General features: G+C 37.3%; 1 protein-coding gene across 10 annotated transcripts in view; it reads right to left on the bottom strand.

Moving 5' to 3' along the window:
• PTPRM (protein tyrosine phosphatase receptor type M) overlaps positions 1-27,844 on the bottom strand; it is a 442,084-nt gene that overhangs the window by 54,409 nt on the left and 359,831 nt on the right. For all 10 annotated transcript variants that reach the window (XM_040065094.2, XM_040065165.2, XM_040065318.2 and 7 more), the window contains 2 exons: positions 7,053-7,140; positions 274-350 (listed from right to left, as the gene is read on the bottom strand). In XM_040065094.2, the coding sequence (XP_039921028.1) occupies positions 274-350; positions 7,053-7,140 (165 nt within the window). The remainder of the gene's footprint in view (positions 1-273; positions 351-7,052; positions 7,141-27,844) is intronic.

The raw sequence follows: 27,844 nt of genomic DNA, 5'->3' as shown, positions 1-27,844 counted from the left end.
AAGTAGCCATACAGTGTTCCTGGCAAGGTTTCAGTCTAGTGGCAGCTGGAGGAAATGACTTATATAATTTACTGATTGACAAACCTTTGAGGCTTTTTTCTTCCTTTAGTGCACACCTAGCTTCCAAAGACAGCACTCTCCAGTGCTAAACAATGTTAGCAGCTGTTATTAGCTGTGGTATCTATTACAAATTGTGAATCATGTGAGAATAATAAGAGTTCCCTCTTTGACTGAACACAACATTAAGCTTGTTGACTACATCAGGATACGCACATCGATATAATTCCCATTGATGTAATCGGAACTTGTTTCTCCTTCAATAGGCTGCAATCTCACTCGAGAATGATCATCTGAAAAGGGAACAATGGAGAGGAAAAAAAAGTAATTAAAGACATATTCAGTAACATAGGCTTAATCAAAATATTCCTTTATAGTCAAACTAAAACCTTAGCAATTGCAAGTTCATTATTATTTTGTTGGACATGAAAACTGTATCTACATTTAATTCTCATTTCAGTCATTCACAGGCTTTCAAAATCCCCTCTGTTTTTCTATATAATTTCTTAAATCTTATAATTTTAAATCCATTACAATTATGAGGTTTGCCTTGACCCCCTCTGCTTTTGTCAATAAAATAACATTAAGTTGTCAAAGATTTATTCATTTGGAAATGCTTCTGCCGGTACTCAGAAGGAGCTGAAATCATTCACGACATACTGCCACCTCAGAGTTTTTGAAGGAAGCTCATTATCTTTTCAGTAAGAGAGAAAGCGAAACAACGTAATGGCAAAACCCAAGAAGTAAGACAATGGCTTTGTCACTGAACTTTGCTCCACAGTGGTCATTTGTATCCATCCATGACTGTGAAAGCGCTTCCAACTTTATTTTCTAAATTCCAATCCAAAACACCACGGCATGAATTCATCTCATGACAGCTGCCTCATCTTCTCTATGATATAGCAACACTGCCAGAGGCTAGTTCCCACCCTGCACAAGAATATGTGTAGGCTGGCAGGGCTCCTTCTTCTTGGAGACTTTGTAAGCTCCTCTTGACTCTCTTAGTTCAAAAGCAACCAGAAACAATGGCTTTTTCAGAATGCTGCACAAGTTGTAGATAAAACAATTTGAGGGTAGGATCTCAAGGATGGAGAGATGGTAAGCAGCCACTTTATTGCTGCTGTGTTTATGAGGTACTCTTGCCAATTACATACCTGTGTATTAATATTTTGCTGCCTGCCTGCTGAGCTAATATGACTTGCAGCTGATGACAGACCTTCATGACAGTCATTATTTTGTTGTAAATGTAAATAATCATTAAAACACCCAAAACTTGCCACCCGTGCTCTGAACAGCTTTAAAATTCCTAAAGGATAACCAATAAATGAAAGAACATGAAGTGGCTTAAAACCCCAACTTCATTATAAGTAGCATAATTTCAGCCCACATTATGGTGGAGGATGAACAGGGAAAGTGCTTCCTAAAATAATGTTGTTTTAGAATTACAAGTCAAGAGAGAAACTGGTCAAGGTAAAGTTTTTACCTCTTCCTCTTATGCTCCAAGTCTTAGGAAATAAAGATCTCAGAGCCTCATTTATTTCCCCTGCATTCCCTTGGGAGAGAGACAGGGCACACTACAACCCCAAACACAGTAAATCAGAATTAATTAAAATTCCATCTCCAGGTTCCACACAGGTCTTACATTGCTATTTTCTTGGAATTATTTAACTCAACAGTCTTCAAGAATGAAGTTTTCGAACATGCTGGAATATTTGAATCAGTTATGTTAATCAGGTCAGCCTTTTCAGCCTCTTTATTCACTTTTCCAAGAATAAAAATTTAGAGCTGTGACCTTCCATTACATAACCCTGCTTGTCTGACTCTAGCAAGTGCTTTGCTATTCTATGCTTAATTAAGCTATTTATCAGTTTCTTCAGAACAGAGGTTCGGCTCACAGGACCTTAATTGTAAAAATCTGTCTTCAGAAAGACACTAAGGAACTTTCACAACTCCAGCCATGGCTGCTGCTTTTCCAGTTTTGGGACCTGATTCAAACTTCTGCTAAAGTCAGCAGACTCAGAAGTCAAGCCTGCTTGGACTCATGGTATATCTTCATCCATATTTTCATGATTTCCCACACTGTTGCCTTTAGAGGCATTCTAACTCAGGCTAGTAAAGATCTACACTTTTGCATTCCTTGCATGACAGAGGGCAGGGTTCAGTTGTCTAAGCACAAAACATCTCATGGCTCTTAAACAGCCACCAGGATATACTGCCTAGCTTTCAGCTTCCACTGTGCAATAACACGTCTCTCACATGTACTGTGCCACATTCATTGGTCTTGCACAGATGTTCCAGGTCACCTGAAATGGAATCACATCTCTGTATTTAGGTAACTGAAACCCCTGTTTGATCACTTGCCTAGGAATGAGTTCCATATTGGCCAAAACAAGCTCAGATTTCCCTCTTAAAAACACCTTAAAAATGTAACTGCCTGTTATTTGACTGATTTATACAACTGAATAATATGCAGTATCTTTTCTTTACATTTCCATTATTTTGTTACTTTTCTTGCAGTAACTCTTGCTTTGGATTAAGCAAAATAAAGAAGTTACTTTATAACTATATCTTCATATTACCATTTTCCCTTTTTTCTTCTCATGTGAATCCTTTTTAGTAGTGCATTCCCAGGTAAGTTTCTGGATATTCTGGAGGTAATGGGAAGTCCGATACCCATTCATTTGCATTGGAACTGGAGTGACTCCCTTTTTTTATTGCTTTGAGAACTCAAGTTCCTTACTGCATGGCAACATTTGTTAAATAGGAAAAAAATCCTCATGTTGACACAAAGAAATGTTACAGTGTCTGGGCTGTGCTTATCTCAAACAGATTTAAAACAAAGAAATACACAAGCCATATTCTTCAATACGTGTGTTGATTCTTAAATAGTCTCTAGGTTAACTGTCTATAGTTTTAAGGTATTTTTTGCCTTTATACTTCAGCTGCTCTTGACAATTTGTGTAGCTGTTAAATACTCTCTTTTCCACTTCATTGTTATTTTGATACCCCTCCATTAGGAGATCTAATTTAACTTTCCACTCATTGCTTAAGCTTTTAAAATTATTTATCTTAGAACAAATTTGTCTTTGTAGAATATAGTAATAGATAATGAATATAAGCATTTTATTCTCTCTTGCCTCATGTTACCTGCAATATGTGTATGCCAGCCTGAGACTGTGATCTCTAACAAGCCCCTTGAGCACCTGGTTGATTAGCATGCCTAGCCAATGACCCTTTCTTGGGACGTGCATTCCCGATTCTCTGCAAATCAAACCTTTTATAAATGTCTCACCTAAAATCTTTAGCTGCTTTTAAAAGCCGTGATCAATACTCTCTTCTCATTCAGTCAATATTGAGTTAGGTAAAAATAAATACAGAACCCCTCCCATTCCCTCAAGATCACTCCTGAGGAAAAAATGAATAAATTTTACCAAAATCCATGCCTAACCCCACACAGTTATGGCAGAAACATAATTTTTCTTAGGTGATGAAAGACTCATTTAGCAGGTTCATGCTGGGTTTAGTTTGTAATGAGAAAACACAAAGGTTTTTTTTGTTCAGTAAAGAAAGGACATGTTTTCTGTGGCTGACAGGACTGTGATCATGATTCAACTTTTTGTAGCCACTGTCATACAGTGAGTAGGGCATGTTTGTAGCCAATTAAATGCACATCACTTGGGTAACATAAAGCATATTACAATTTTGAAAAGCTCCTGCAATGCTGAATGCTTGGTGCTATTGTTTTAATTCCCTCCAAGAACAATAATGACAACAAGCAATAATATAATAGTAGTATCTTGGGAAAAATTAAAACAAAGAGGGTAAATGGAGAGAAAAAAATACGCTTTGCAGAAAAAAATATACATTTCATTATAATCATGTACCCATAGTCAGTGGCATCTAAATCACCATATTTTTAAGTGTTTGAACATAGCATAAAAGGGCAATTTATTAAAATGCTTTTAAGTGAAAGCATATACTTTATACAATTATCTGGGACAAATTTTCAAAAGCAGACCATTCAAATTGTACCCTCAGACTCTGAGAAATGCAATCATTTATCCAGGAGAAAAACACATAAAATAATTAATAAGTTCACTACTCCATTTGCATATGTGTATTTAACAACAACAAACAACAAACTAAATTACAAACTGTGGGCAGTTTCAGCTTTTAAGATATTGACTTTAATTCTAGTAGATCTTAATTTTAACTTGAGTTGTCTTCATTTTCACAGCCACATAAACAGGAAGTTTTTATTGATAAAAACTCCAACTCTCTCCCTCTGCTAAATACTGAGGACATTTCAAGTAAATTGAGATCTAAATGTCCTGAGTTATATTTGGCCTCTGAGAAAGCCTTCAGTATCACTCGTAATTGTCATTGATTTGTGTATATAGTATCTTTTATGTGTTCTCCCTTGGCTATTCATCACTTGATTACCTCAGACATAAAGCACTAGCAGTTTTCTAGTTTTCTTCAACCAAAGGGTGTCAAAGTGTAAGACAATGTCTAACATGACATTAAAAGAGGGGAGTGACACACTAAACCTGACTACAGGAGAAGATCTATTCTAATAGGCTTGAACTGGGAAAAAAAAAAATCACAAAGCAAGGATAAGCATAACACTGCTTTGTATTTCTTATTTTTGCCTTTGATATTTTTACTCAAATGATTAGCTGCTGCTCACAGAATGTATTGCTACAGCCTCACAAAATACCAAATTTGTTACATATTAAATATTGCTTGGAGGGAAACAAGCAAAACCATATCTAGCTAATTATCTGTTTTTGCATATGCGCCAACCCATCATGATAATCACATTTCTCCAGAAGATTTAATTTCCTTTTTCAGTATATAGCACTGTGTACATCCAAAATGCACAGCAATACTATCATGTCCACTCAAAACCATGTGGCAGATCATCTCTTCCTTAATTTGCCGCTGCCTCCATGTGCATTTCCTCTGGGTTCTCATTCTGCAGCAAGCTACAGAGCTGTTTTCTCTTTGCAGACAGTCTCAGCCCAGCTGGGCCCTATTCACATCACCAACTGTAGGTCACTAAACTGGGAGTTCTCTCCAGACTTGTTACACATGCACTGCAGAGAGGACCTCCTGAAGTGGTGATTCAGAAGCATTCAAATGGGCTCTGCTTCAAAACCATGTCTCTAGAAGACCTGTCCTCTCTGTCAAGTCCATGTGGTTCACTGATGAGGAAACCTAGGCAGATATGTGCCTGGACAAGCACCTACCTAGGACAGATGCTGAAGTTAGTGCAAATATGTGCTACATACTCCTTCCACAGGTCCTCCAAATGTTCAGAAAATCACCATGACTTATTCTTCTACGCTGTCCCACGTACCTGGGGTTCTATAGGATTTCTGAACTCAACAGTATCATTAAATGATCCCTCCTTAAAAACCACCCTTCATTTTCATGCTTACAAACCAAGGTGACGGCTGCTTATTTCACTGCCTATACCTGTTCATGGCTGGCTGTTAAAAACACATACACTCCACATCTTAAATTTAGATTTTAAAGTGAAAAAAACAGGGAAAGGATGATTTCCTACATACACACTGAGAACTTACCTTTAAGTGCAACAAGAGCAGTGTGTAAATAATAAAATTTTACTGAACTTGATAAATTTCCTGCCTCTGTGGTGGTGCAAGAGTTGTTTTATTAAGTTATTAAGTTATTTTTGTAAGTTTTATAAGAAGTTTTTGTAATGGTTCATTCCACTGTGCCCCCAGTTTTCTGTAATGGTTTCCCCGCTATGAGTTAGTTATATAACCAGATGTTTTGTGTCAATCATCCTCCCCTGCACCTGTCCCTGTCAATTTCCCCCCCCCCCCCCCCCCCCCCCCCCCCCTTGGTCACCCTGTCTGTCACTTCGGGACCCTTCCCTGGATTCTGGAAAGATCCAGGAGAGGCATCAAGTGATAGGCTGGTGCCTGGGGAATCCCCTCCTCCCCTCTTGTGATTCGTTCCTTGTCCAGAAGTTGACACCCCCTGTTACACCCCCGTGGTCCCTTATTGGCTGACCTGTTGTCGCCACCCCTGGATCCTCCCCCATTTATAAGTTGCCGCAGGGCTTTGATCTGGGCTCTCTCTGAGCAGCAAGGGTCTGAGGTGGAGCTCCTTGCCGGACTCCCCTTTAATGAAACACCCTGCTCAAAGAGAGTCGTCCCTTTTTCCGCTGCCATCAGGTGACACCTTTTTCTGTGACACCATCAGGTCCATCCGCCGGTGTGGGGAACCAAAAACCCACCGGGAGGAAGTTACTCGCCCTGCCTGTAACCCCGACCGATCCACGCTGCCGCAGTGCAAAGACTGAGCCAGCCTGTGGTCAACGCCTGCCAGGCGTGAGGGACACTGCGACATGCCTCCATGTTCATGTGCAACATCTCTAGTGAAAATACTTTGGAACTCTCGTAATGCAAGATTTAGGGGGGTCACTTACCAAAGCATGTTACCATCTCCTCAAGTTATTCGATTATTTGTATGTCTAATACTTATTAAACTTGGCATTTTTAAGTAAAACATAAGGGTTACCTTTTTTCCCTAGAGTTTGTCTAGCATAAGCCAGGATAGTTGACTCTATCTACTGTGGAACACTTAAGCACCTGTATTGTCAGCTCCTAAAATATCCATGACCTCATACCAAGGTATTGATGTGATCTTGGGCAGTCTTGCACTAAGCTGACAGGAGCAGTTTGGGACCTGTTAGAGCTGAGTACTGATTAAAGGTGTCGTTCTCCATTAGCCAAATGCTGATCACAGGATGGAAGGTATACAGCAGGGAAGTTGAGAAGATGCATTTAATCTGTCAGTTTTCTCAAGAAAAGAAAAAAAAAGTAACATTTTCCTTAATTTTTATCTTCTTAATTAGGCAAAAGGAATATAAGCCTGATGTGAGCACAAGGCTGGTGGTCATTCTCATCCAGACCTGAAGGGAAGTTAACAAAGTGCACAATTATGTTGTCAACACTCACATGCAATGATATTCCCATATCTATTTTTCATTCTGTTCTCATCTTTCTTAGCTGAATCCCATGGTGCAGACTGTCCTTCAAAGAAACTCTAAAAAAAGGAGAGAAAGTGACATTAAGAGCATGCACCAACAGTTACCTTATGGCTAAATGAAAGAGAAAGGTAAACAGTACTTGTGGGCATTGTTGTTAAAGTGTCATTTAACTGATTCATTTTTTGAGCAAAAATACGAGTCTCCTGTTTAAATGGTATTTATGTATAGCTCCAGATGTTACTTAAAATTTGACATGAGATTATCTGTGTAATAGCAAGAGGAATTATTTGCAAGTGAAGTGCTATTAAACCTTTCCAAATCTGCATTCTTGCAACACTGAGAGGCCTCCACTTGTGCTATCCAGATTCCCCACATAGTTCTCATACACACACGTGAAGCTGAAGGAGTTTCATCATCAGTCTTGGAGCTGCTCCAATATTTGAGTGTAGAAATTACAGACTGTACTGATACGTTTTACTTTTGACATAATACCCCAAGTTTCATTTACTTGTTGGCAGGTGACCTCATGGATCAAAATATATACAGGCATTTAAAAAACCATGGATTCAACTAGCACAGTTATGTCTTTTTTTTTTTCTTAGCACAATTTATGACACCACCTTGATGATTATTTTCTCAGAGAATAAAATCAATATGATTTTGTGAAAGATATAATCTCATATTCACCGAACCACTGTCCTTTACCTAATAAATCTCATGTCAATAAGAAACTTGAAGGTGCTAAAAGGTTTTTTTACATTAATAAAACACAGAAGCTGCAAAAAGGGCAGCAAGTTGTTTTGCATTATTCGTCCTGTGCTTTCTGTAATGTAAAAAGAGCACCTGCACAATCTCTTAATTTATGCATCGTATCCATAAGTCATATGATGCAGATACACTTTAACATTTTGTATAGAAATATAAATATTGTGTTAAAAAATACTTAGTTGCCAAGCAAACTACTGGAATTTTATCATGATTATGGCCAGTCTTAACTCATGTTTTCACCTTTTTACTCAAATGATTAGTAGATTAAATCTTTTGTACCACACTAAATAGAGATAACACTGGGAAGTTTCTATTTCTTGCAAGATCTCAATATATTCTGGGTGATTTAAAACAGATATTGCCGATAAAATTGTTTACTATTACTGTCTTTTGCCCTCATATTTAAAAAAAGTTGTTTTTCAAATCCCAATGATTTCCAGTAGCAAAGAGCATAAAAGTCAAACCAAACCCTTGATCTCTTGCTGAAGTCGATGGAAAACAAGGACATTCAGTGTCTAAAATGGGTATTCTTTTCACAAGTTTATTATAATGCTGGTTTCCAACTTATGATCTAGAAATTCCTGGGAATACACGGACTACTTCTAAAATGTTTATAAATAGTAACTCAAGAAAACCAAAAGCCTTGTCAGTAGCTTCAATTTGTTTTTCCTTCATCTCTCCATACTTCCTTAGAAAATTTTTAATGGTTTGGAAACGGAAATTATTAAAACCCACTAAGATAAATAAATTTCTCCTTAATCATAACATGCCATCATTGGGTACAGCTCTGAGAAACACTGATTGCTACCAGGATAGAGAAGTGTAACCCTGTGAATCCTAAGATGATTTACAGCTCTGGGGCTCCTTGCCAAAAAGGCATCAATCGTTATCTGATTATAGATTTGCCAACGGCATCTAAAGCAAGCAGACTCTCCCACTCTAGAGCACTCTCAGCTCAGGCTGGATGGAAATTACCTTTTTACTAAGTCCAACCAAACTGCATAAGGAATGACTCTCCGTGGGCAAAGATCTGTGTCTCAATTTCTTGCAAAGTTCACACGCTCAGACAACACTGAGTGATGAACAATTAAATGTAGTTAAAGGCAAAGTAGAGATGGAAACAGTCAGCGGCAAAGCTCCAAAGACACAACAAGCTAACAATTCACCTGATCTAAAATTTAATGTGATTTTGCATTTCAGACAGCTAAGCAGACTATTGAAAATTCTAGTTTTCTTGCAGACCTTCTCCTGGAGACTAATGCACAGAATTGATCCATAAGATGCTACCCATCAAGTGCTTTTGAGTTTAATTCAGTAAGCATTACATGTGCTGTTAGAGTCCTGCTGACACAGCTTCTGAGCCTACACCTTGAAATATGGAAGACCCAAATATTCTCCAAGGGGCATCTTGCTTCTCTCTGTCCCACTAATGAACTTCTACAAAATTGGTTTAAACCAATCAAATAAAGTAAATCTCTGGAGGCAACTGGGAAAGATTTAGATGGTGCTAAAATCAGGGAAGAAATACAATGTGCAATGTACTGCTTTCAGAAACTCGTCTGGGTCTCAACTGCAATGTACGCTCTTCTGTTTCTCCGAAGTGTTTGGAACTTCTGAAAACAGTAAGTTTAATAAGACTTACAGATAAACCATCTCCTAACAATTTATCTGCAACATAGATAAATTCTGTTCTTTAGAGCAGATATATATCAAACCTCAAACAACAGCAAAGACCAGGAAACAGATTTACATTTCCAGCTACTGCTTACTGACTTCACTTCCTTTATTAAAAATGTATTACAGAAAAAGAACTTCAGATGTTTTTCTTTAAGTTTTTATCAATAAATTAGTGAATGAAATAAAACTTACCACACAGGGAAAATAAGACATAATTTATGTATATCAATTTTTCTTTTTAATTCATTTTGGGATACACACTGGTATTACAGTGAGAAGAGTACAGCAAAGATAATTTGAAGGAGGAGGTATTACAGTGAAAAAGCATAAAAAACCCAGTTATTGTAAAAGACAGCTGGAGTGTCATTTCCTAAATTCCCTGTGTGCTGCCATTACACAAACTGCAACAGAATGATAATATCCACAATGTATTATAAGGAGAAATCTCATTTGTCCCACAAGTAAAGAACAGAGCAGATATTTCATAACAGATGATCTGTCAAGATCTTTTCTTACTTGCTAGAAATTCACGTTTCATAACAGAAATTTTTAAAATCTCTTTCCTGACATATCACTCTCCAAGGATGCTGCTGCACAGCAGCCCACACATTATCTTTGTGGCTATTCATTCTAATTCAACCTTAGAAGTTTCCTAAAACTGTGGACCGTTAGGAAGAAATATAGCCCCCAAACAGCTTCACTCTACCAAATGCTTAGGAAGGGCAACGGAGAACCAAAAATGAGTATAGGACTTTTCTCAAATAATTTAAAATAAGTATTTCTTAAACTCGAAATCACACAGAACCCTGTCTACCCAGCCTGTGCAATCTTCTTGAAAAATTAAATGCTCTTCAAGCCAGCTGCTGTTGCAGCAGACATTTCAGAATGCATGTCAATTGCCATTCTGTTAGTAGAAAATATTAAAATAATTAGGGTAAAAGACTTTCTGAAGAAAAATTAATTACAGAGAACTGCTTTATATGCAACATGAAAACTGGTCAGTGATGCAGCAGGAAGATCATCTTAGGATGAATGTGATACTTTTGCGTGCTTTAACTCAATACTGTAGTGGTTTCCATTAAAAATTAAACATTTGCCAAGGGCTAATTCACTGTGACCCTCAGAATAGAAAATAACTGTAATATCTCAAATGAGTGGGGGTGATCGTCATTGCAAATACAGATTTTTTTTAGATTATTCCCTCTCCTAATTTAAAATTCATAAGGCAAAAAAATATTGGAAAGGACCTATATAAAAGTACAGTTTGAAGAGACAGGAATGTGGAGAACAGGGTGAGATCTTCAGAATAAAATTTGTATCTCTGTTGATTTTCATCTTTGCCAACACACTTTCTATCCTAGATTTCAAGCTTCCAGATAAAGATACTAAAAAAATACATCTTTGTAAGTGCTTTAAGATCTACAAATGTAAAGTGTGGAATTACTATTTTTATTATTAATCCAAAACCAAGCAGCAACTTTTCAAAAAAATACTTTGTTGTTGCTAGGTGACAACAGTGTAGTCTGTTACAATGTCATTTACAAAATGCAAGCTCTTACAAGCCAAGAAATGAGAAGTTAAGGACATGATAAATCTACCTCTACCTACTTAATAAACAAGAACATCATCTGTATGTATAAAGAAATGCTATTGCACTGTGTAACAGTCTTAAGTTTGACCTGTGGATTTGTTTTTAAATATTTCGGTCTTTATGATATCTGATTTTTCTCTACTGACTCTGAGTTTCTTCACTGGTAACATTCATTTTCCATTGCTATTTCTAAATAGACAGATTACGATGTATTTTAACAACACTGGTAATTTTAACTATCCAGTTGTAAATACCTCTGGATCTGTTTTTATGTTACACGCAGAGAGTTATGCACACTGTCTACTTGAAGCCAGACCAGACAACTAACAGTGATCCTAATGGAAGCCCTTGTCTAAACTCAATTATCTAGAGAAGAAACTTGTATTTCTACTATAGCCCTTTGAATTGCAGCTAAATTAGATGCCTAAAATGGCCTGAATTTGATAGTGAAGATTCATTACTAGTTTAACACTAATGCTGTGTCCATTTTATATGTAGAGATTACAGATGGGAAAAAATGCATCCATTAAATCTGAATTAAAACCCTAGGGTCACATTAGACTCTTCTTTGTATTTACAAATACTAGTAAATACACATTTAATCAAGCCCATAAATGTTTGGAGGACAAGGATCTTCAGGCTCATTTAATAAACACTGTAAGATTTGTGAGTGCAGTAAATCTGTCAGTTCATTGGATTTTCAGTAGTCAGAATCTGCTAAATGTCTGGCATGTGAGGATGTTCTTGTGACTTAACAACATTAATATATATTTTTAACAGAAAATTAAAACAATCACATTCTGTTTGTTGATAACTCAGTATTTAGACTATTAAGGAATTAAAAAGTCACTGAAGTTACATTAAATTATATGTGCAGGGAGGGCCAAGCTATTAAACAACATTTTTAATCTTCTAGTCACTGTGAGGGAAGCTTTCATCATTGAAAATGCATCACCTGTAGGTAATAGATCTCCCCAAGTGTTTGCGAGCAGTGGTAAATGATTTCACTGATGGAAACCCACACTATGCAAGCAGCTCTTCCTACTTCAGTCATTGCTTTGGTCACTGAGAGCATCTGTGGATGACAGCCTGCCACTAGAGAATATATTAACCATCAGCTTTTCCTTCTCTGTCAGCTTCAATCACTGAGAATTATGTCCAGTTTCCAAATAATGATTTAAAAAAAACATTTTACTGTGTCTGCCCTTGAAAAGTGTCTGTTGCAAGAGCCAATGTGAAAATCTATCTAATCAATGTAAACTGCCTTCAGCAGCTATAAAGCACTTAGTGGTGTGTTGCTGTAGCCTAACACAGAAGAAAAAAAACCCCAAACCCAATAAAGACTGTTGCAAATAGAATATATTGATGTTATCGCTACAATTCCCTTGTTATGTTCAGATTTTTCTGGTAAAATTAGGCTGATAGTTTACATAAGGTTTTCTATGTGTGAGATATAAGATGCAGATCAGTTTTAAAGCAGATACAGAGTTAATAGTCTGACATACAGCATCTTTCTGATATTGTTCACAATGCTCCTTTGTGTGGTTGCTCCTCCTTGAACCGATGTGAAAAAATGCAGAAACATCCACTCAAGGGTTTGCATTGCCAGAGGTAGGAAACAGTCTTTTCTTTCTCAGGTGAATTTAGGTTAGTTTGCATTACACAGGAGAAGAAGAGTAGAAAAAACAAAAGCCCTTCTGGTCTTCTGAGACACTAAACATCATACTCACTGCCTACATTAAATGTTGAACTGTGTTGAAAAAGGGGAACTATTACCTCCTCCACTGACTAGCTGCAACATGCATTAACACTCGGATTTCAAAACAAGGACTAAATCCACAAAGGTAAGACAAAATCTGGTGCTTATTCTGTGATTGCAATGGTGCGCTCATTTTTCAGAGGCAGTGCTTTCAGTTAGTGCATTTCCTAATATGTTTGTATTCTTAAAGTCACAGGCTTTGCTACTCCCTGGGCAACTGGGCACTGTAGTCAACCTATAGCAGCGCAAGGACAACATACTAAAATGATCAAACTGCTTCAGTATAGTACTATAAATGACACAGGTACTTGCACCATTTACCACGAGTTAGCTCCAGTTGAAAATAGCACTGGGAAATATACATGAAATTTAGTTAACACTGTAAGACAAGAGAGTAGCTCCCTAGCTCACTAGAACAGAGAAGTAACTTAACTGAAAGTGACTTGTCAGTCACTGTGAAAATTGCGAAGGTGTTGCATACCTTCAGGAGTAACAGGTCATGAGTACCAGCCATGCTGAAGGCCGATTTTCAGGTGCTAAGAGCATTTGAACAAGATAATCAAGAGTAAGTCTTTTTTTCTACCCAGTCCTGTATTTGACAGCGTCTAGAGTTGCTTGGGGAAAGGACCCAGAGGATGTGGTGAGAGACTGTAGGAGAACATGTGGCATGGCTGGAACCACAACACAGACCCACCCGAATTCTTTCCTGAAAGAATTCTCCTGTGGAATGGAAGTTGTGCGATTTATGGAACTGCATATATTGCTGATTGAAAATTTTGGTAGATTTGTACATTTAGTCTCCAATAACCAATTGTCATTTGGTCTGAAATCATGACAAGGCTGCAAAAGAGTGTCATGGAGTACTTCTGTAATAACTAATGAAGAATTACTTTTCATATATTTTCAACCCAACCTGTTTATGAGATCTGTTGGTGAAACTTCTTTTCTTGCTATCTAACACTGAAGATAATACCTGGAACTCACGTGTAATATTCAACAGCAGGAACAGAAATATTTATAGATTCTGCAGAGCAGTCTAAAGATTTGACAGATAACCTAGTTTTGATGGGCTTTCAGAGCCATTTCCATCTTACCTACTTAAGTTTTAAAAACTCCATTACTTTAATTCCTTCAAAATTCTTTAAGACTACCATATAAGGAAAGATTTTAGAAATATGGTGAATTAGTAAGAGGACCGCAATAGAAAATACAATTAAAATTCTAATTTAGAAACTTATTCCCTGGCATACTAGATAGCAATAACTTAACCTCATTAATCTTCCTGATTTATCTCCAGCAGAAAAATATAGTATGTTGATAGGATTTCATGATCCTTTTTTAGAGAAAGGACCCTCTGGATACAATATGCACACTTGCATGGTAACTAACATGCAGGATATATTATTTTTAACTTGTGTGTAAAAGAAAATAAAGTTGGTCTCAAGCACTGCTTATTTCCTCTTACGAAAATGAATTTCCTGCTTTAGGAGGATTTAATGAATACTTTTCATGAACAGCACGTGGTGTTTTCTTATCTTCCCATTCCTCCCCATCCCCACCTTTTTTTTTTTTTTTTCCTTCACACAGTTTTTAATTGGGAGTGTGAACTTGAGCAACACTCATTACTGTAATGTGTGTAAACATGAAGTCAATGAACACAAGCGACTCTGAATACCAACTAGTTCTGTGCTTTGATAGGAAACCAGGGGAAGGCATTGATCACCATATAGGCACTGTCCATCCTTTTGTGGACAAAACTATCTGCATCATTATTCATTTACTGTGCCATCTCCTTGCTTCCTCCCTATGTTGTTCCAAAGGATGAAGTTGCATATGTTAGCTGCACACACGAGTAAAAAATGGTGCAGAGCCCTTTATTTCTTAATGAGAAAGGAGACAGGTAATTCTTCACTAAAAGGATGGTGAGGTACTGGAACAGAGAAGCTGTGGAGGCCCCATCCCTTGAAGGGTTCTAGGCCAGATTGGATGGGGCCCCAAGCAACTAGGGAGAGATGTCCCCCTCCATGGCAGGAGGGGAGGTACGAGATGATCTTTTCTGTTCCTTCCAATCTAAACCATCCTGGGATTCTACGATTTACACAAAAGGGGCAGGACTCCAGGTCACTACAGTCCACTGAATGTGTAGGTAAGGTAAATTCTAAATTGACTTCTTTATACTATCTTCGGAAGGGTAACATGTAAATACCTCAGAGGACTCAGACAGAAAGAAAATACTCACTCTGGTCACTATGACATGGTTTGAATGAGGCCAAAACAGAGAAGTGTCTTAAAATGTTGTATGAAGGCGAAGACATTGAATTTGAGCTAATGCAGGTTTCCAAGGTACCATTATAACCAGATTGTTCACCTCTTGTTTTTAATTTCCAATTTATTCAGGAAACTCTTTGTCGAGTCCATTTCTGCCAAGCAAAACATTCTTTCCACAACGCTACTTAGAACTCAGAGGTACATCACTCCTAGATTTTCTTTAACGTACTCAGAATGTTAGCAGGCAGATGGTTTCTAAAAACTGGTTTTAGGTACCTTAGAGCTTTGAGAACATTATTTGGAATCTTTTTGTGCAGTTTAAATGTTAATTCAAAAAGCTAATAAAAGATGTAAATATTTTTTCTGAGTCTAGCCCATTTTTCCTCCTAAAGATTAGCACTTTGATATTTGATTTACTTTACAAATAATAAAAGCTTGCCCCAGGGAATGGTTTCAAAGAGCTAATGAAATATTATTAAAGTAGGGCATAAAGATACTATGTGCTGTAAAAAAAGAAGGCAAGGACTGAGGATTTGTTCTTCCTATAGTAAAGAGAAGAGCTTGCAGTTGGTGTAAATTTTACAAAAAAAGGAAAACTAAAGGAAGAAAATAAAAAAATAAATTAAAATGAAAAATTCAGAGTGAGACAGAAAGAAGGGGAAGAGAAGAAGAAAATACAAAAAAAATTTAGTCACCAGAAGAAAAAGTCTACATTTGACTGAAGTGGTAACTCGTGTTGCAGTCATTACAATTTTCTGTTCACTCATGTTTTACATAGTGATTGCCTAGATATGCTACGTAATGAACAAAACAAGGCTGAAGGGTTCCAAGAAACTTTTCTGAAGTGGGAAATACTTTCCATGGGAAAATACTTTTTTTTCCATGACTTGACTGACGATGTAAGCCTGTGACATTATTCTTTGAGCAACTATATTATTTGAAAAGTGACTATTTATTACCTGGGCACTTCTGCTTACTGAAGATTATTTCTTATGCAAGGTGATCAGCATTAAACTGGTGGACACATACACTGATAAGAAAGGTGTCTTCCGACACATATCTAGGTAATCCAGTAATAATTTTTTTTTGATTTTATCTGAATACATCATTGTAATTGAGACAATGCTCTGAACTCAGAATTCACAAGAACTGCCTGACTTTAGATTATCAGCTAACCCAGGCACATAAAACCTGATAAGATCTTCAAATTCCCTGTAAAGACAAGCTGTTTGTGATTTAGAACCACACAATTTGGAAAAACCTTCAATGTAATAAAATTCCCTGAAGCAATAGAAAGCGGTATGTGGAAAAATGAAACAAAAGCAAACAAATGTTAAATCTGAAAAGTGAATAAACCCCTCCCCTATCTTCATCCAAGTTGTAATGTACACACAGCTGATCTAACCTTTCAGAAGTGATAAAGCACCCCTCAGATTTGGCTCACTAAGTGGGCCTCAAGGGTTTCAATGAGTGCGTCTCGGCTGCTCTAGTTAATATAGTTTGAATAGAAGATAAGAGAGAAACAAAGCTCACATAATAAGATTTTAATTCTGCTACAAGGCAACACTGACATCACATTTAACTACAAGATAAAAGCCTGAGTACACTGGCGTGCACAGATGGAACACAAATATTTTGCACACTGTTGTTTTTCCCTGCGGATAAGATAGAACTTTTCAAGGGAAGTAAGAACAGTAGGGCATGCTAACACAGATTAAGGTCTACTTGCAGTGCCCTTTCAAAAAAACGATAGCACTTCATTGTGCTGGCTCATTACATTTTCTGGTCTTTACAGGAAGCTTTGGTGCCTCGATGTCTGCTTTGCTTGTTTGCAAATACACTGTTTGCTAGCGTATATATATAAGTCAATCAGTCATTCCTCTGGGCTTGACTTTTAGGCCAGCTTTTTCCTTGTTCTAAAGAAAAATATCTCCTGTCTAAAAGCTACATGTCTATTTCCCACTATTCCTGGCTGGATTCCAGTCCCCGAGCTTATCATTTGTTACACTTTCTTTCTACAGGGAGAGCAGTTATGGGGCACAGCAGAGCCACTGAGAACTTCCACAGCAACAGGAGCTCCTGCTACTTCACTATTCAAAAATCCTGGCTCTGAGTTTTAAAGTTATGTTTCCTTTTCCCAGACATCCCTTTGCCGGCTCTCACTCTCTAATTGCTTCCTGTCAATCATCTTCCCTTTGGACAACTGCTCACTTAATGGAAATGTGGATAAAAACTTTGAAAAAAATTGTGCTTGTCCTAGACGATTTCCCAACTGTCTGAGAAACCCCTCAAAGAATAATACAGAGTGTTTAAGAGCACATAAAGGTAATCAGCATAAAAACAGTAGAGACAGTAATGGGATTGACAATGATGACAAGTGTTGCTGTCAATTGTTAACCTAATTATTTTTAGTTTGCTCACTGTACACTGACAGACAGCAGACCTTCAATACAGCCCCAAGACTACTCGTTAGAACAAACAGTGTCTGCTTAGGCACACTAATGAAGGGCAGCAGCTCACCAACCTGAACTGCCTTATTTTGATGTTTGAAATGTATATACAGCACTTTCTCATTCCAAGAGAGGTAACCCTGTAGAAATTCATCAACCTGGCTTAAAACCAGACAGTTCATTCAAATATATAATACACTGAATTAAGGCTACTAAAATGACCCAGGCTCAGCTAATGGGTAATGTGTGGTGGAAGTCCTCTGTGGAAGCTAACAATGAGGGAGGGACAAAAGGGGTTGCTATCCCTAAATGCTCTTATTTGAAGAGCAGTTCTGCATCATTCAACTAACATCAGGTAGGTGGTACTAGTATTTTCTCAGTAGAAAAATACAATGCACATGTAACAATTCCACTACAGCATGTATCCACAGGAGCTTATTGATGGACATTTGGATTGTCCAGTCCTCTTTCCATGTAATCACATATTATATTCCTGATGCCCAAGAGACAAACTTTCAAAGAGCTTTGAAAAGTTTTCTGAACTTGTACTGACATTGTGCAATACAGTGGGGATCTCTGAATGTCCCAGTGCAAATATCTCATCCTTCTTATTCATCACTCACACAGCTACAATCAGAGGATACACTCTGCAAGTGAAGTAAGTACTGAAATAACTAACAGAAAAAAAATCTATCTCCAGCAATAATGATGGAGATGGGAATTGAGTGTCATGAGTTACTTACTGGGCAGATGTGCAACAAGATTGTCTCTGCTCCTCTAGTTTTGTGGTGTTTTACAATTGCTATGTACAGCAGATCCTAGTAATGTAATCTAGCAGATTTAGTAAATTAACAACCTGAATGTAATATAGCAAACAGACTCGAGGGGAAAAAAAAAAAAAGAAAAAAAAAAAAAAAGAGAATAGAAAAGAAAAAAGAAAAAAAAAGAAAAGAAAAAAGAAAAAAAAAGAAAAAAGAAAATAAAAGAAAAGAAAAGAAAAGAAAAAAGAAAAGAAAAGAAAAGAAAAGAAAAGCAAAGCAAAGCAAAGAAAAGAAAAGAAAAGAAAAGAAAAGAAAAGAAAAGAAAAGAAAAGAAAAGAAGAAAAGTGACACTGTTTCACAGAACAGTCTTTTTTCTAAAGGACAATATGTTTGGGACATGAAGGTGAGTTGTTTATGAAGTAAAGAGAGCTAATTGAAAAGTTATCAAGTTTTTATTAGCACAAATGGATTATGAGACATGAAACTTAGAGAAGAAATAAAGGGTCAGTCACAAAGAGAAAATATTATTTATATTCAGAGCCTTAAGAACAGAAAATGAGCAATCATAGTTCTGCACTTAGATCACACCTATGACATTCTGTGGATTTTTCCCTGGTGTGCAGAACCGTTCTGAACATGTCACCTAGCTACTCTTTTGTTCAGATTCTGATCTTGCTAAGTATCAAAACAATTCTTCAGTAATGAAGATTGAGGTTTAATGACTTGATGTGTAATTCTGGCTTCTGCAATCTGCTTCTGATTTTATTTTTTTGCATAAACTGAACAAAACACAGCAATTTATCAGCTATCTGTGGACATTTCAAGATTTATTATACATTGCAACTCTAAATTTTTATTCTACATTTCCTTTCATTAGAACACTGCACTCAATCTGGATTAATTGAGGCAAGCCAACATTATAAAAGCTCTGTTGTATAGCAGCAGATGCCTTTATTCTCTGCATCCCTCTATAAAATAAAACTTTAAAAAATTTGAGTCTCTATATAAATATTTCCCTTAGAAGACAATACAAAGATTCTAGGCATCTGTTTCTCATTAAGCCAATTATTAGCTGTTTAAAATAACAACCCAGTAAAGTCCATTTTCATTAGATTTATTAATAAACTCTATGAGCCAAATTTTGCAAATGGAACAAGATAAAATGAAGAGTGAGCCAGACGGACAAGAGTGACCTGGTACTGAAATGTTCCAATCCTGACATTAGGTGGAATAATAAACATACAATCTAAACCTCCCCTGGCACCAACTTGACGCTGTTTACTTTTTCCCTTTGGTTGCTACTGGGAGAAGAGACCCACCCCCACCTGGTTACAATCTCATTTCAGGTAGCTGAAGACAGAGGTAAGGTCTTACATGTCCCACTCTGGCTCCCTACCTTTCCCTAAGTCAACCTGAATCTTAGATCCATAAGAATGTATTTACAAGTCTATGTGAGACATAGAACCAAGAAACCAAGAAAGTATGGTTTGGCTTTTTTTGTATTAGGTACCTGAATTTAGAAGCTATCATTCTCTATAACTTCACTGTAGTCATAACAGCTGGCAACTAAACTTGTCATATTACTTAAAATACAAACTCTTGAACACCAGATCAAACTTGAATTTCAGCATAAATCAAGAAAATTTTTCTGTTTTTCATTAGAAGATGCTGAAACTTTTCCAGGCGTGGGCAGAAACTGCATGGTGAATGGAGTACTACAGTGCTTTATGCACATGAATGTCAGCTTTTAAAAAAGTGGTGTGTATTAGTGACAATTAAAATAGTACTTTCTGTATTTTTTTCCTTTTTCTTCATGAAAACAGAGAGGAAACCAGTCTTTTTAGTTTGGTTTTTTTTTTCCCCCCCAGTATTATTGCACTATTAAGCTTGAGCACTCTAAAACACTGCTGCTCCACACTGAAACAGTCATACGGGTAGCACTATCCAAATATTTCATGACACCAAAAAAAATTACATTACTATTACACTTCCAGATTTGTCAGTCAGGTTTCCAGGGACTCCTGCAGGGAGTGAGTATAAATACTGAGGGAGCACAAGCAGACCTTTGTGTTAGTGTGCAGGTAGACAAAAACTTAGTAACTTTTCTTGGCCCTTGGAAAATGCCTATTTTAAAAAGATTCAACCTGATCCCTTACAAGATATTTAAGGCAATTCCACTGTAGCATACTTCAGCTAAAAGAAAACATACTCCTAGTTATGTCAAAATGAAAGGCATATGCTTCCCAACTAGACTGTCCTTCCACCTCAGCCATGTTCAAATATCAATTAATGGCAGGAATAAAGTGTTTTTAAAAAATGTCACCAAAAAATAAGAAACACACGGTCTCAATAACAAGAAATGAAAATCAATCCACAAAACAGTTAAATTTTAAAGAAGCCCTAAATCCTGCACATAGCACAGCGTTTCTACTTCTTTGTGCGCCAGAGATACATGTTCTTAGTAAATACCAGTAAAATAAACACAAATGCTGTGCAAAAAACTGACAAATGGAGGAAAAACATGTCAATCTCAAACCAGATCTACAATTAAACATATAAAAAGCATGAGCAATTTACGTGATTTTCCTTGTATTCAAACACTCTTGTATGTTCTATCTACTGTCGCTTCTATAGACTTGATTCACAATGTAACCATCAAAACTTAAAATTCAAGCAGCTGATGCTGTAAAAGAAGTGACAAAAAGTCAGTGGAAAAACTGAAATGTGTAGAAAACTACTAGGAAAGCATCAATACAGCAAATCTGCTTAGATTATAAATGTGTTTCCCAGTGCAAAACCAAAGCAAATGCTTTGGTGTGGTTTGCAAGCTCAACCTGCTTAACTTCAAAATTCAGACAACGGTGCCCCTTTTGCTTTCCAAAACACGGGAAGTGGTTTACTGCCCACATTAGGAGTTTAATTCCAGTACTTCAATGTACTGTAAATAATTCAACTCTCTTGAAAGGGTCTAATTAATAGAAACAAGATTCTTTGCAGAATAAAGCACTGCTCAGAATAAAGGCTCAAGGATTAGCATAGCAACTACATGCATTTTATATAAAAGTATTTTACAACTGAATTTATTTTTTTTCCCATTTCCCTTAACAGCATCATCAGGCTGCAGCCCCAGTCCACAGCAGTCCTGCAGTCCACCAGTAAGGCAGTGGACGAAGAGAACAGCTAGTAAAAGAAAAGAAGTAGAAAACACTGAGGATGCTATCTGACTTAAGAAGCAGTTTGTGTTCTTTATAAACTGAAATGATGTTAGTTCTGAAACTGACTACCAGTATGGGAAAAAAAGAGAAAGAATTACCATTTCACATCACATTGTTTGCTGTGTATATACGGGAGCACTGATTTATTTTTTTCCTTTTTATGTGAGTTAACAGCAATACTGGGTCAACCTGGAGGTTCATACAACCAATTAGTTTCTCTACAACAGAACTAGCAGGAGATGTTTACAAAAAAGTATGAAGAACAGAGCAAACAGAGAGTGAATCTTTCCCCAGCACACCCTTTTAGCTTCTAGCAATCAATGGCTTTCCTGAGCAATCTCTTCCTCAGCCAGAAATTACACACAGCCATTGTGTTTAATAATGAATTTGTCTAGCCCATTTTTTAACCCATTTATAATTTTGGCTTCACAGCATCTTGAGGCAATGAACTCCACGATGTAATTATGTGCTGTGTGAAAAATATTTCCTTTTGTTCATTCTAAACCTGCTTGGGCGCTCCTAATTCCCTGTATTATAAGAAATAATGAATAATTGCTGTTAGTATTGCAGAAGTAACAGTGATCTCTGGCACAGCACAGAATATCCTAAGGGGGTATTACAGCAGCCAGGAATGAGTGATACTTCACTGTCCTGGAAAGAAAGTAGAGACTTGGTACTGTAGCTGATAAAGTAGCTCTGTGTCACTTTTAAGGATTTACTTACTCATATAATCTTTACATAGTTTATTATGCCAACTTTAGGGAAGCCGTGTACAACAATTACAGAGAGCATAAAGGCTGGAGTTGAAGTATGACTGGGTGAATCAGCAAAACTACAAACATGAGATGCAGAGTTTTACTTCAGTGGTTTTTTTTTTTTTGTCCAGCTTGACAAGAGACACCAGTGAAAAACAGAAAAAGCCGCAGATAAAAAAAATCAAGGCTAAGTGAACAAAAGCTCAGATATTACAGCCTCATGCAGCGGACAATGTTCTGAAATACTTTTCAAGCAAACAATACACTAAAGTGTTCCGGCAATGACTAATGGTTGACAGCACATGGAAGAGCAATACTGTGATCTCAGAATCGCAATTCTGTTGCAATACTGCAACAGAAAGTCTGTTGCATGCAGACTTTCTCAAGATTAAAAAACATGTGGCTCAACTTGCCAGTCATGCTTAGATTCAGAGGACTTCAGGACACGAAAAATCTAAAAAGAGCTTTGCACTACAAACTTTTCCCCATCTGTTTAAGTCCCTCCCCTCTGTTCTTTAACTATTCATGTGGGGTTGCAGGTGGATGCTTTTACTCCTATTTCTTGAGTAGAGGATGCAGGATCATTTGTTATGTCATACTGGAAGTCTGTTGCTTGGCCATCATTTTTGCTAAAGAAAAGCAGAGTGAAGGCTCACATAGATATTTAGTGTAAACAATCTGAAGCATATCAAAAGCTCTGTGATACAACCCAGTATTTAAGCATCAAAGGCCAAGTATTCCTGTTGTCGTCTCCCAGACTAAATCAGAAACTATGCTTACTTCAGGAACCAATACTGCACTGTGTGGAAGCTTCCACCATCCCAAAGTAAGCAGCAGGAGGCATTCTAGTCAGAAAAGAACTCTTTACATATAGGGCAGAGAGAAAAATCTACAATTTCATGTAAAGGGCTTATGTCCTCTTTACTGCAGGCTCCCTTTGTTAGCCGAAGGCAGCCATAGCTGTGTCTGCCTCTGAACAGCCCCAGCCTGGGCACCAAATAAGGTCCTCACTTCTTTATTTCTTTTTATTCCTTTTGGTGTGTGGTGATTGCCTCCCTCCTGGAGATGCAAAAATCTCTTGTAGATACAAGAACTTCTTTTCTGCCATATATTAACAACTGTTATTATAGCATAGGCAAACACCTTAAAGCTAGGTGAGTAATAACTGAGCTCAGTTGATTTTAACAGAAACATGCCATTTATTTTTAACACAGACCAAAACAGAGCACTGTCAGTCATGAATCTTTTTAAGACCTTAAGGGGAATAAACCACACCATTTTTGTGGACAGATATTCAAGCTTCTCCACCATTATATGAGCATGTCTATGATGTTTCTTGTGTGGCTTCCATTTATGTAAATAGTAAAATGTAAAACAGGAAAGAAGGCATATTCAAAGAAACTTCAAAACAATCCCTTAAATCCCTTTTAAACCAACTGAACTGAAAACATGTGCTTAAGGTCTTCTCTGTCTTGGCTTCTAAATCATGTTGTAGACCTAAACCTTTCAGCTTTTGTGTGTGGATTCACATCGAGTGACTCTGACCTGCTGTTTCTGTCTTGTGAAGAACTGTCAATATTATGAATTTTCATCAGCCTTGTACTGAGCTGCAAACCCAGTAACTCCAATAATTTTACATGGGTGATGCTGCCATCATGTCATTTCTGAAATACTGACTCTCACTGACAGTATTTCACAAGTGCCCAAAGCCAGCCTGCTTTTCCTTCTGCTCCCCTCCTGAGCTACTTTGTTTCCATAGGTACTCTGCACTTCCCATCAGCTTTGCCCTGGAGACTGATTTTCTGCCCATCGTTACACTGCTAATCTTTGCCTGACCACGGTGCCTGCATCTTCTCACAGCTGTTTGGCAGGCCATGTCCCCTACACCTCTGAAATGACTTACTGTGGACCCAGGGTGACCTCACTGTTAATTAATAAGACTGATGCAGAGCCAAGCAGCTCAGAAAACAGCTCAGCCCCACAACAGTGCAGGCAGACCCGTGCAGGCACGGAGACCTGGTGTGATGGGTAACCAGGGGAGCAGCTATCACACAGAGACAGAGGCAATGGCAAGAAACCAGAAGGAGAGAGGAGAAGCTTGCCAGCCCCCACGTCTGCCCAATTATGACCTGGCAGATTTTCAGTGGACTTAACACTTCCCACAGACTCTTTTGGGCTCATCAAATCAGTATGCTGAACAAAAAGAATCATTCCTGCTAGAAAATGATGAGCATCTGTTTCATTGACGGGACAATCACTAAAGCACAACAGGAAACATGGAAGAAGAAGCCATGTATTTCAGATAGAATACTTCTCAAAAGGTACTCTGAGCCACAGGCTACATAAAAAGAAAGACATTTTAATTTCCTGAAAAATTTGTAATGGCTACTTTAACTTCTTTAAAACAAATGCATTATAGAAAATATTGCATATTTTACATATGCTGTGGATAAACTGATGCTAACTGAAAATCCCAATAGCTGAATTATGCTAATTTGATTTGAAAAGTGTTCCTCTCACTTTACAAACAGCCAGTAATAATACTCTGATCATGAGACCAGCAATGGACTAAAATGCCTAATTATTTGTCGTGAATAAGTGCAATCCATAGAAAACACAGAGTGTATATATAATTAATAGATTATAATTGCATTTAACATCATCTGCATAATTTAAAATGGAATAACTACCTGACTGATTTTTAATGTCTTTTTAAAGGGCACTAATAAAATATGAAGAAGGTAAGAAGACTTATATGAGTAGGAAGTAATGAATAATATCTTGAACATTAAAGCACAATGTATTATTCTGTGCACATAAATTGGACCAATTCATTTTTGCAGGTGCAATGGGAAAAGTATGGTACATCAGCACTTTTCAAAAGTAAATAATATGTTAACTGAAGAAGGGATTACAGATTTTGATCAAATATTCAATGTCTTATTTGAATAATTAATAAGTCAGGCTGGTGCAAATATGCAGCAAATAGCCTGTAATAGTTCAAAAACTTTTCCTTCTTTCAAATCATACATGTCACCAGCATTTAGAATGTTTAACCTATCACCTTACTGCTGTGAGCATTAAAGCCATTCACGCAGATTTCCCTCTGGAAACTCACATTATGACTGAAATGACGTTCAGTGGCCTCATTTGGTTTCCTACTGTCGTGCTCAACCGCCCATAACAATACATAGATTGGCTAAATCTGAAATTAAACCCTGATTTCAATAGGTACAGAGAGAGCATAAATTTGATACTAGCAGAAGCATAGCAGCAAGATCAGTCAGCAAAAATTACTTCACTAATGGACAACCAGAGTAAAATATACTGAGAAGTCTGCTTAGTACAGTTTGACTCCTCTCAACCTGTGGCTGCCAAAGGGGATGAAGACAAGACAGGCAGGAGAATAATGTTCAACAGATTTCCCACGCTAAAACAGTGGAATGATATGTGCTTGTTATTAATAAGAATATACCTCTGTACATCCAAACATGTAGGAAGGAAGCAGTAGGATGGAAAAGGTTAATTCTTTCCATTAATATTATACAACCACTGTGTTAATTACTTGGACTTATCACATGTGAATACAGGATTTTCAAAGACCTGCTCAGTACTACATTGACAATAATCACTGAAACTTGGAAATGATTTCTTTTATTGCTCCAATTTTACATTGCACATGCCCACAAACCTTTCCAGAATAAACTGAGAAAGATTTTGCAATGTCTTCAGAGAATAAAAGATCCTAATGATGGAGTTATAGGTCAGAGAAAGGGGAGGAATATTAAAACCAGTTCTGAAAGACTGCTGTGATGGCTGGACTCAAGATGGGAAAAAACCCCACAACCTCCTAAAGCAAATTGAAACTTTATTACCATGGGATAATGAAGTTCCAGAGGCACATCCACAGCAACAGTTAAAATTACCTATTTTAAATGCTTATGTAGACTCACTCATTAAGGATCAGGAATAACATCAGAGGTGCTTATCACGCTTTAAATTAGTTTTAGATTTTCAGTCCAGCTACGCTGAGATATGAAACAAATGTCTGCTAAATATCTGATCATGGAAAAGACTCCCAGGGCATTTTCAAGATCAAGAAAAATGACGTTACAGCGCATTTTTTCTTTCTGACATATTTTGTATTCATTCACATGTTTTTCTCAGCATGAACCAGGACTATCAGACTCAGCAGAAGCAGAGAATGATTGAAACAGCTGTCAGAGTTTCTACATAAGAACAACCTGCACTCGTTTATCCATCCAATTGATCAGCTTAAGAATCTGTATCTCATGGCTTTTGAGTGGACGAACATTTTTCTGAGTGGATCAATACCACCAGTCTGTTTTAACTGCTTAGAGGGATACAGTGGTCATCAAAGATGCACTTCAAAGTTACCAGGCTTTCCTTAAAGCATGGTCTAAACTTTACATACAAGACTCATGAAGAAAAAAAATTGGCTGAATTAGGTATCCTTGTTTTGGTTAGGTGTCCTTGCTGCCTAAGATCACACACAGTTCAGACTGTTGAGGCTGCTGAGAAGAAGGTATCAAGAGGTCCATACCCAAGTAAATCACAGACTGATCAGTACCAAAAATAGCTGAATCACAGCATGAGCAAACAGCTGCCTACAACCCACTGAGAGTAATCCTAAGGATACTGAAAGTGTTCTAGTCTATACACCTCTAAAATTTTATTATTCAAACAGATAAAAGCACAAAGCCTTTCTAATGAAGCCATGACCTGCCTAAATCTATTTTCTGTGATAAGAATAAATTCTAATTAAACCTGTTTAAACAAAACAAATCAGAGAGCTGTTTCTGCATATACATGCACTTTTATTTAAATTGGAGGAGAATGCATTAAGGAAGAGTGGGAGAGGGAAACAGTGTGATTTAGAAAGTTGTGGGACATCTGATTACTGGGCAGTAAACCACACTGTGACATAAGGCAGTGTAACGTGAATCATATTAAGCACTGTGACAGCACTTCTCCTCCATGTGAAATCTGTTAAGAAGAGAAATTCAGGTTGATAAAGGATAGGTTTAGAATTGCATAAAGCTCTCTGACAACAGACATTCAGCAAACTAAGTGTCCTTCCTCTGAACGGAAAAAAAGCCCAAACTGCCATACTGTTAAAATTGTTGACAACTGATTCTTGCTGATCAACAACTGGAAGTCACCCATTGTTCTACAAGATTTAAATGGACACTGCCATGCACTGGGAAGCTGTCACTACTAACACAGGCTATTCACCAGTGAATGTTGTTTCAGGTTTGGGATTACTTTATTTCAACAATTTCGTATTGATCTGGAGTACCTTAGGATTTAGAAACCAAAGCATGCTTTGTGCATAAGGCAATTGCTCATTTTTACTGCTTCTTTCAACCTCCCTATATATGACCTCCACAGCACCAAGTCTTCCTGTGCTCAAGTGTCTGGGATAATCCTAACCAGGAACGAGTTACGTGGTATTTTTTGAAGGCTTTTGCAGATCCCAGAGCAGTGTGAAGAAA

This window comes from Hirundo rustica, chromosome 1 (genome assembly GCF_015227805.2).
Source record: "Hirundo rustica isolate bHirRus1 chromosome 1, bHirRus1.pri.v3, whole genome shotgun sequence".
Taxonomy (NCBI): domain Eukaryota; kingdom Metazoa; phylum Chordata; class Aves; order Passeriformes; family Hirundinidae; genus Hirundo; species Hirundo rustica.
Note: the sequence above shows the minus strand (reverse complement) of the source record. Positions and strands in the feature narration are given on the sequence as shown.